The 9,681-nt window shown below is 32.5% G+C and overlaps 1 protein-coding gene across 1 annotated transcript in view; it reads right to left on the bottom strand.

The window, feature by feature from the left end:
• LOC132747523 (neurofascin-like) overlaps window positions 1–9,365 on the bottom strand; it is a 23,810-nt gene extending 14,445 nt beyond the window's left edge. Inside the window, exons 1-3 of the mRNA XM_060736924.1 lie at window positions 9,336–9,365; window positions 5,009–5,087; window positions 1,142–1,265 (exon numbers count right to left, since the gene is read on the bottom strand). Coding sequence (XP_060592907.1) covers window positions 1,142–1,265; window positions 5,009–5,087; window positions 9,336–9,350 — 218 coding nt within the window. The 5' untranslated portion in view covers window positions 9,351–9,365. The remainder of the gene's footprint in view (window positions 1–1,141; window positions 1,266–5,008; window positions 5,088–9,335) is intronic.
• Window positions 9,366–9,681: the final 316 nt, after the last annotated feature.

Raw genomic sequence — 9,681 nt, 5'->3', positions numbered from 1 at the left:
TTTACACTTATATTTAAAAACAATGACACTCCTGGGGCAGGGCCAGTTTTGACCCCAGGGCTTTTATTTAAACAATCTTTGTACACACTTACTAGAAGATGTTTCATGCTTAATAGCTAAACTCTAGCTATTCGGGTTTCTTCCAAGAAGATTTTTAAGTTTTTGCTATACACATATAAGGAAAATCAATGTCCCCCGGGGCGGGGCAAATTTTGACCCCAGGGCTCTTAGTTGAACAAACTTGGTAGACATCCATTAGAACATGTTTCATGCTAAATATCTTAGCTCTAGCTCTTTGGGTTCTTTAAAAGAAGATTTTTAAGTTTTTAATATATTCATATAGGGAAAATCAATGACCCCCTGGGGCGGGGCCAATTTTGACCCCAGGGCTCTTAGTTGAACAAACTTGGTAGACATCCATTAGAACATGTTTCATGCTAAATATCTTAGCTCTAGCTCTTTGGGTTCTTTAAAAGAAGATTTTTTCAGTTTTTTACTATATCCATATAGGAAAAATCAATGACCCCCTTGGGCGGGGCCAATTTTGACCCCAGGGCTTTAATTTGAACAAACTTGGTAGACACTCACTAGAAGATGTTTCATGCCAAATATCTAAGCTCTAGCTCTTTGGGTTCTTTAGAAGAAGATATTTAAAGTTTTTTTCTTTTGGTTGCCATGGCAACCAGAGTTCTGCATGGAATTAAATTCTTTGAACAATTTTCAAAGGTGACAACCAAGGGAACATTCCTGTGAAGTTTGGATGAAATTGGCTCAGTGGTTTTTGAGGAGATGTCATTTAAAGTAAAAGTTTACGGACGACGGACGGACGACGGACGGACGGACGGACGCCGGACGAAAAGCGATCACAAAAGCTCACCCTGTCACAAAGTGACAGGTGAGCTAAAAAAACATTGATTCCGTATTTCACAGATAAAATACGTTTAAAGGTCAACGTAAAGATAATTTTTAGAATAAAACAATTAAAACATATTTAAAGGAGCAAAAAGTAAAAAAGAAAGAAAAGAAAGAAACCAAAAACACCTATGTATCAAATAATTGTATTGGCTTTGGCGTATTTTTTATCATAGGTCTTGCGTTATATACATGCAAATCATATAAACGATGTCAACGTAAAACTTACTTTGCTGCGGGTTTCGCTTGAGCTTTACACAGAAATGTAGTCTGATCAGGAACTTTGACATATCTAGTGTTAGGTGACCAGTTATTACTCTGTGGCTCAGTAATAAACGGCAGTTCTACTTCTTCTGTAAACAAAACAACAAAATATATAAACAATATCATAATAAAATAAAAGGGCTACCGAAATAATTGAGATTACAGAGTTTGTTGTTATTTTTCTTAGTTTCTTTTCTTTTCATTTAAACATTACATAAGGAACATTTATTTCGTTTAACCCATTACCCGATATACACGCCTTTTAACGCCTTTTTCAAGCCCCCCCCCCTTTTTGTTGTCTCAAATGGTAGAAATATGCCTTATTTAGGCTCCCAATACTTGTTTTTGTTTGAGAATGTTGTTTAAAAAAGTGACTACTTTTTTGTCGCGGCCCGCCAACCAAAAGATACATCAGGGGGTTGCCAGAAGTGGGATGTGCCCCCTTCTATTTGGGGGTTGCCAGAAGGGGGGAGGCGGCAGTCCCCCTCAGCGCCAAGAAAATTTTGGACTTGTGAGAGGCTAAAAATGACCCCAGATCTATCATAAGGTAACGTGTAACCAACGCTGAAAAGCATTTGACTCTATCTCAATCCATTGAGAAGTTGCAGCACTTTGGAAAAAATCAACGCATAATAGTGATTTTTGGCAATTTTGAGATGTCCCCTCGTTGCCATGGTCACAGAAAACTTAAGCCTGGGCATGTTGTTACAAATACAATGGTCCAGTAAACATTTGTGCCAAGTTTGATTAGTATTGAAGCAGTTTTTATAGTTTTATAGCAATTTGAACTTGTAACGGGAGACTTTTCAATGAAAACAGCTATTTTCACCAAATGCTCTTGAATAAAATAATGTATAATCAATAAACGCCAGTTCTTCACCATATTTTTTAACAGAGTGTCATTGCTACATTTACAATACATTCAGGGAAAAACTTCTTCTGTGAATACGTGAAATAAACACCCAAAATACTATGTTTATATTTATTCATACAATCAGGTGTAAATCTATTATCTTTTAACGCAGAAGACCGCAAAATATACTCAATCAACCACCGTTTTTACTTTTCCTGCAAACAAACTTGCATAATAATAAGAATTGATTTAAGTTTCACTGGACAATGAACAGTGCATCATATGAGTCATATTTGTATGCACATTTTGAACAGTAAATTCATGTAAATCTTTACACCGATGCAGAGATCATTTATCCGTACCTGATTACCAATATTGGTGCAATCATTTTGTATATATTATATAATATAGCATACATGTACGTACAGACATTTTAACCATGCCACGGTGACATGTGTTGTATAATGTTGTAATATTGAATTTGTAACATGGTTACGTATCACCTGAAACAAAATAGCGGTGAATTTGTAACATGGTTACGTATCACCTGAAACAAAATAGCGGTGAATTTGTAACATGGTTACGTATCACCTGTAAATAGCGATGAATTTGTAACATGGTTACGTATCACCTGTAAATAGCGGTGAATTTGTAACATGGTTACGTATCACCTGAAACAAAATAGCGGTGAATTTGTAACATGGTTACGTATCACCTGAAACAATAGCGATGAATTTGTAACATGGTTACGTATCACCTGAAACAAAATAGCGGCGAATTTGGAATGATTGTGATAAAGAAAGCAAAATGTAAACAAAGTCATATTTTGATTTACATGCAATTTTGTTTTATTGTAAGTCTCCTTATTCTCAAAACGCAAAAGAACCCACACGATGACCAATTTCTTATTGAAAAATGATGCAAAATATTTGCAACCCACCAAATATTAAAAGCTTTAGCAAAAGGATTTCAGCATTTTTTAGGCTTAATGGGCCTTTAATAAATATATTAATATCAGCCATCCGTAAGCAGCACAAGTTATTTGGCACATAATTATGTCATTTCGTATGCCATATTATTTTTTTTCATTTTCTATGACCACTGTTCGGTTAATAAACTAGACAAGGGTTCCAATTTGTTGATTGACTCAAACAATTTAGATGCTAATTCCGGCGATAAATGTTGATCATTCCTATGAAGTAGATACTGATCGGCGTTGAAGCTATCTGTTATCGATTAATATGGCACTTCAAATAGATAACAAAATATCATCAACCTAAATGTATCACATGACGTCACATGATTGGATTCATATGTGTAAATATTACACATGAGTTTTATTGGGTTTGTTTTCTGGCTGAATAATGCTATGTGACAAAAAAGAATTTAAAGTCCATTAAGCCTAAAAATTGTCATTTTATTTCGTTTCTTTAAATGTTTCTACACGTCAGTGCACGTGTTCTGTTTTACAATTTCAACATTGCAACTCTTTGCCCATATAGCTTGGCCATCTGTGTTTGTCCTTTTGTATTTTGGCAATAATTTAGTACAATTATAATAAATTTAGTTTTCTTGCATGGTCGTCACAATACCACTTTATTTACATCTTGCTTCCTTTATCACTAATTATTTCACACCCACCGCTATATTTTTCAGGTGTTGTCTGGATGTTTGATGCGATATAAACGTTTACGACACGTATAGGGACATACAAGCTTGCACATCTGTGCATTCCGACCAGTCTCGATACAGAGGGCATCTGAATTCTATCATTTTGATCATGCAATCCCATAGAACCTCGTAAAGGACAGTTCCAAATTCAAAGCAGAAAGTTTGTACATTTAACAGTTTTAATAACGTATCAGAGTTCTTAAATGGCATGTTTATATGTGAAAGTAATTTAAATGCATCATTTTATGTTATGTTAACAACCGGGTATGATATTTTGCTAAATTATGTCAAAGTCAAATCATGTCTACAGATGTTATCAAGCATTTCGCTTCACTTGAGTCCTAAAATCATAATAAAATTGCTGATGTGTTGAAAATACCTGTCGTTTTTTGCAATGAAACGCAACGATGTTGTCAATTTTCACACATAAAATGGTGTATCATGACGCTAAAACATATCGACCATTTCGCTCGATGCGAGATACAAGATATAATAAAAATATTAAATGCATGAGCTTCACATGCAGTTATTACATATTACGGCATTTAATTTGTATCCTGATAATAAACTGAGTTTTATGAAAATTTTGAACATGATATTGATGATAAACTTGTCATGTACGTCCATATGTCGCATAGGTTTTTATCATTGGTTGATTTAAATATGTGACACATACATTGTGCAATTCAACCAATGGGGTTTGATGGTTCCTCACCGGTGTAATGTTAAAATGGCCACGGTACATTGACCAATGATCTTTGATCATTATCTTCAATCTCTGTTTTGACAATGACATTCGCTCAAAGTTTCTGAGTGTGTTTTTTTCTTCTCTAGATTTTAAAAAATGTCAGAAAAGGACATTGGAGCAGCCAACTTGATGGTGTCTGGCCAGCTTGCACTTGCTGGCAGACTAGTGTTACTTTAGGGGAAGAAGGGTCAAAGATCATGTTGTTAGACATTTTGGTTTTGTCACATTTTTATGATTGAATGTCATGTCTTATATGATTATGTATAAGTAAATTGTATATTGCGTGTATATTTATGCGATACAATGTTATAATACTAAGTCCTGAGTGTACTTATAGCTTTTGGCATTTTTTAAAAAATTGTCTTATGTTGAAAGAATCTAACTTTATACAGAAAAGACCAGATTCACGTTTTCAAAAAGCAAAGAGTTTTTTTAGCGTACTTTGATCTTTTTTACTTTTGTAGAGTACAGAATATATATACATCTCATACACGAAAATGTTGTGTTTCTTTGTTTAAAAAAAAACACATTTTGACTGAGTTCATAAGTAAATTACTAACCTGCGTAAATGTGTGTTGTACATGCCAAACAAACATACAGTAACAAAAACTTCATAATTGATGTCTTCATGCTAAAACTCTGAAAAGAAAAAGAAAACATATGTCTTATGAAACAAGCGAGTAAATGGTTACTCTTTGATTGTCAATGCTGAACATACCATACTGCCGCCTGTTATATTTAATAGCATGTTGCTCTGATTTAAAGAAACACGTGTGTCCATTTTGTATGCATAGAAGATTCTATGAACTTCTGAAAGAAACCTTCTTAGAATTTTGTCTTATTTGTCTCCCTTGTTTAATAAACATGCACATCTATTTATAGTTTTTCTTAATTTAGCTATATATGACATCATACACCCATACACAAGAATTCAGTCAATTACGCATCTCTTTTTCATTAATCACTAGATGTAAAAAGTTGTATATTTGGAACATCCATTTGTCAATTTCATGTTGATCCCAAAAGTCGCAAAATACTTAATCGAATGGAAAAGTGCAGATTTCATTTTACAACTTAACTTCAAATATTGTTTTGTTTGATGGAAATAAATAATTCTATGCCAAGGAATCTTTTCAAAAATGATTCACATCAAAAACGGGTGACTAAAAACTAGTAACTACTAAATAATTAAACAAAAACACAAGTGTCCTGTTTCTCACAAAGTCAATATGAGGTCATTTTTCACCAGTCATGGCCATTCTAACATGTTCATATTGCCTTAATTCACTAGGGACCGCCACATGTTTTTTTTTAAACAACAGCAGATGCCTTTGATTAGCAAAAATAATAATTAAAGTCCTTGTTATTCTTATGTTTTCAAGTATTAAAACCGTTCAATAAAAACGCCGTTGAAAGTCCAATATATTAACTTAGCAAACCAATACTTATCATTTGAGCCGTGTCATGACAAAACCAACATAATGGCTTTGCGACCAGCATGGATCCAGACCAGCCTGCGCATCCGCGCAGTCTGATCAGGATCCATGCTGTTCGCTTTCAGTTTCTCTACTTGTAATAGAGTTGCTAAGCGAACAGCATGGATCCTGATCAGACTGCGCGGATGCGCAGGCTGGTCTGGATCCATGCTGGTCGCAAAGCCATTATGTTGGTTTTGTCATGACACGGCTCAATTTTAAGGTCAATACAATATCATGATTTAAATATCAATATGAAAACTACGAAGACTAGTATCGTATCATCACAATTTGCTAAGAAATCGTTGTTGACAGACCAATATAAATAATAATTTGGAAGACCATTACATAAACATATATTGTTCACACAGTAACTTGAAAGACCAATTTATTAATTAGAATGACCAAAACAAAGTACTATATTACATTTAATTAAGAAAAAGACACGTATAATGTCCTAAGGTAATCAAACTCACCCAGTTTAATTTTCAAGTACTGAGAAATGTTATTTGAAAATAATGCTTAGACAGTTTACACAATATACATTTTAAAGCAGCATGCCTCCAGGTTCCTGTTGTTTGGTTTTTGTTTTGATTTTTTTTCATTGTACTCAAATGTAAAATATTGTCGTCAAGTAACAGAGAACATTATTTACCATGTTAATATTTGATATATAAGTTCAAACAAATATAATGTACCAAGTGAAAGTTCTTTCGCACTTTTCATTGCTTACACAATAAATGACACTTATTTTAACTACTACTTTGGTGGACTTTTGACAAATGCTCATTTTGATGTCAATTCATAATGTATCCTCTCCACCCGCACTAAAATCTCGTCCATACAACTTCAAAGACCATATATTTGATGGCATGTCACACCAAATACTACATAGCAATAAATCATTAAATGTTAATTATGAAATTGCAATGGAAAAACGACACGCTACGCACAGAACCGCGTGCAATCTTGGGATCTTTTTTATGGAATATATTCATGATATCTGCCGATGAATAATTAATTGAAGATGATGAGCTTTGTATGTGAATGAGAATACAGCTAAGCACATGTATAGTTGTGTATATTTTGCAGAAATCATGTTTGTATATATGAGATATGTAGATAACTCTTCTCAAAATATAAAAATGTAATGTGGTATTTGCAAAATTGTCTGAATAATTAGGTCAACAGGCTAAATACACCCTTTTTGTCAGAACTGAATATTTATATTTACGTGGCGGTTGCCTGGGAGAACAAGGGCTTGATTAATAATTTTTCATTATTATTTACCTTAATGCTTATATTTTAATAATTTACCAATGGCAATAAATGAATAAACATATATCATATTAAAATAACGGGTATATATACCCGCTTCGTAGGCAAATACATAGTACTGCTAATGAGCCCGGTGTATATGACTGTCCTGTTTAGGCGGCAACTATGGTTAATAAGAGAACAGTCGGTGCTTGGTTAGCAACACACCGTAAATATGGCTAAAATGCTGGCTAGATTTGCTGACCCTCAAAAACTGCTTCATCGTCTATTTTTAAGCAGCTCGTTCGTTTAGTCTCTCAAACTATCACCATATACTTCAATATGACTACCAGCAGTCAAATTTATCAACGGTTTTACAGAATCGTTTTTTTTTTCATATTTCTCCCAAATGCCAAAGCGGATTTCAACCTTTTATTATATGCATGTGCCCGTAGTACTATTTTATCCACAACTTTAAATCAGATAATTTAATTCTTTGATAGAGAATATGAGTCACAAGTGCACAATTTTTTAAATATATTTGTATTCTTAAATAGCTTTTTAACCTTCCAATTCAATCCGTATTTATTTAATCGTCGTTTGTAATGAATAATTATGAAATAATCATGAATACAATATTGCTTTACACAAGGTTACAAGATTAGACCGATAAAGTTATATACTATGTAAGAATAAAAAGACTATTCATACTTAATTTGCAATACATTCAAATAATATAGATCTATGTTTTTTTCTATTATAAACACTAACACGTTTATTCGGGTAGACCAAACAAGGTTTAAATGTATATATTATTGGATATATAGATATATAACATGTTGTATTGGCCATATAAACAGTTGTAAATATATATAACTCGTGCAGCTAGTAGGGTTAACGGACCGTTTATAAACGACCACATAACCAATCAAAATGTTGTCTCTAGCAAAAATTCAAGATGCAGCAGAACTCTTCTATTTCACAAAAATGATAAATTGACGTCACGACTGTCTTATGAAAGATGACATAACAAACATTTTGCGACTAACAAATGTAACAGCCTCGTTGCCTTTCGGGGGCCACTTCCGGAAGTGGAACAGCTGGATCTTAACGTTTACAAAATAAAGGAAAGCAAATAAAAAAAAAAAATATTTTAATAAATAAATAAATAAAAAAAATTAAATAAATAAATAAATAAATAAATAAAAACAAAAAAATAAATAAATAAATAAATAAAAAACAATTAAATAAAAACAATTAAAAAAAAAAAAAAATAAATAAATAAATAAATAAATAAATAAAGAAAGAAAAAACAACAACTGCAGTTGAGTTGCATATTTATAATATTTGAAATATGTATATATTAAGAAAGCACAAGAAAGAAATACATAAAATGAAATGCACAATAAATATGTATATATTAAAAAACGCACATGAAGGAAATACATAACATGAAATGCACAATTATAGATTTTTAATAGAATACATGTGTATTACATTGAGGGGCATTATTATATTAAGCAGGCTTCTGCTATATAAAGTTGTCGCTGTTGTAAAGTACATGTATCTTGAATTAAAACACTACTTTTATCGAAAACTGAATAAGTTTATATCACAGAGTCATGAATATCCATGATAGAATTACTCTATTATCAAAATATGCTACTCAACTTCATACGTTTTTATTACATAACGTTTGAATTAGTTCAAGAAGAAACTATTATATATTATGTTATTTCTTTCTTTTTTATTGCCAATGTCATGTATATTCTTGCAGGTAAATGATAATAAAAACTTCCGGAATTCCATCAACATTATAATGCTCTGAAAGCATTATTCCAACGTGAGATTCGGCTGTAAATGACGTAAAGATTACCGTCTGCATTTATCGTCTGCTACTGAAGTCTGTCAGATAATGTATTCTAAATACATAATAATGTTAAAGACTGACCTGATATCAACCCGTCTTATCCTCTACTTATGTATATTTAAAATCCAAATTTATTTTGATATAACAAATATCCGGATTCCAAATTTGTATTATTCAGAAAACTAGATAAAATTGTCACATTCAAGGTTATCTTCAAACACAAGGCGAAACCGAAACAGCAATGAACATGTACGCGTAATTTTCAGTATCTATAAATAAACATACCATAAGACAAGTCATTTCCTTCGTAATTTTATTTAGAGATAGGTCGGGTATTCAAAATATAGGATTTATAATTGTCTACAAAAAAATAGGAACGAATATAAAAGCAAATCCAACCAATATCCACATATAAACCGCGTATTAACTTCACAGAGGTGTTTAACGGACAAAGAAATAATAATAAGTTCATTCATACATACTTTACTAATGACTCGTAAATACCCCATTATCGCTAGACTGTCAATAGAGGATATGACTTTTAATTCAACAGCCGAATGGTTATATCTTATAACAATATTTTCTACAGTAATAGGACAGCCATACACCGGCAATACGCTGACGTTATGTT

The sequence above is a fragment of the Ruditapes philippinarum genome, unplaced genomic scaffold, assembly GCF_026571515.1.
Source record: "Ruditapes philippinarum isolate M1 unplaced genomic scaffold, ASM2657151v2 ctg646_1_1_1_1, whole genome shotgun sequence".
In the NCBI taxonomy this organism is placed as follows: domain Eukaryota; kingdom Metazoa; phylum Mollusca; class Bivalvia; order Venerida; family Veneridae; genus Ruditapes; species Ruditapes philippinarum.
This window is presented reverse-complemented; position numbering and strand designations above follow the sequence as displayed.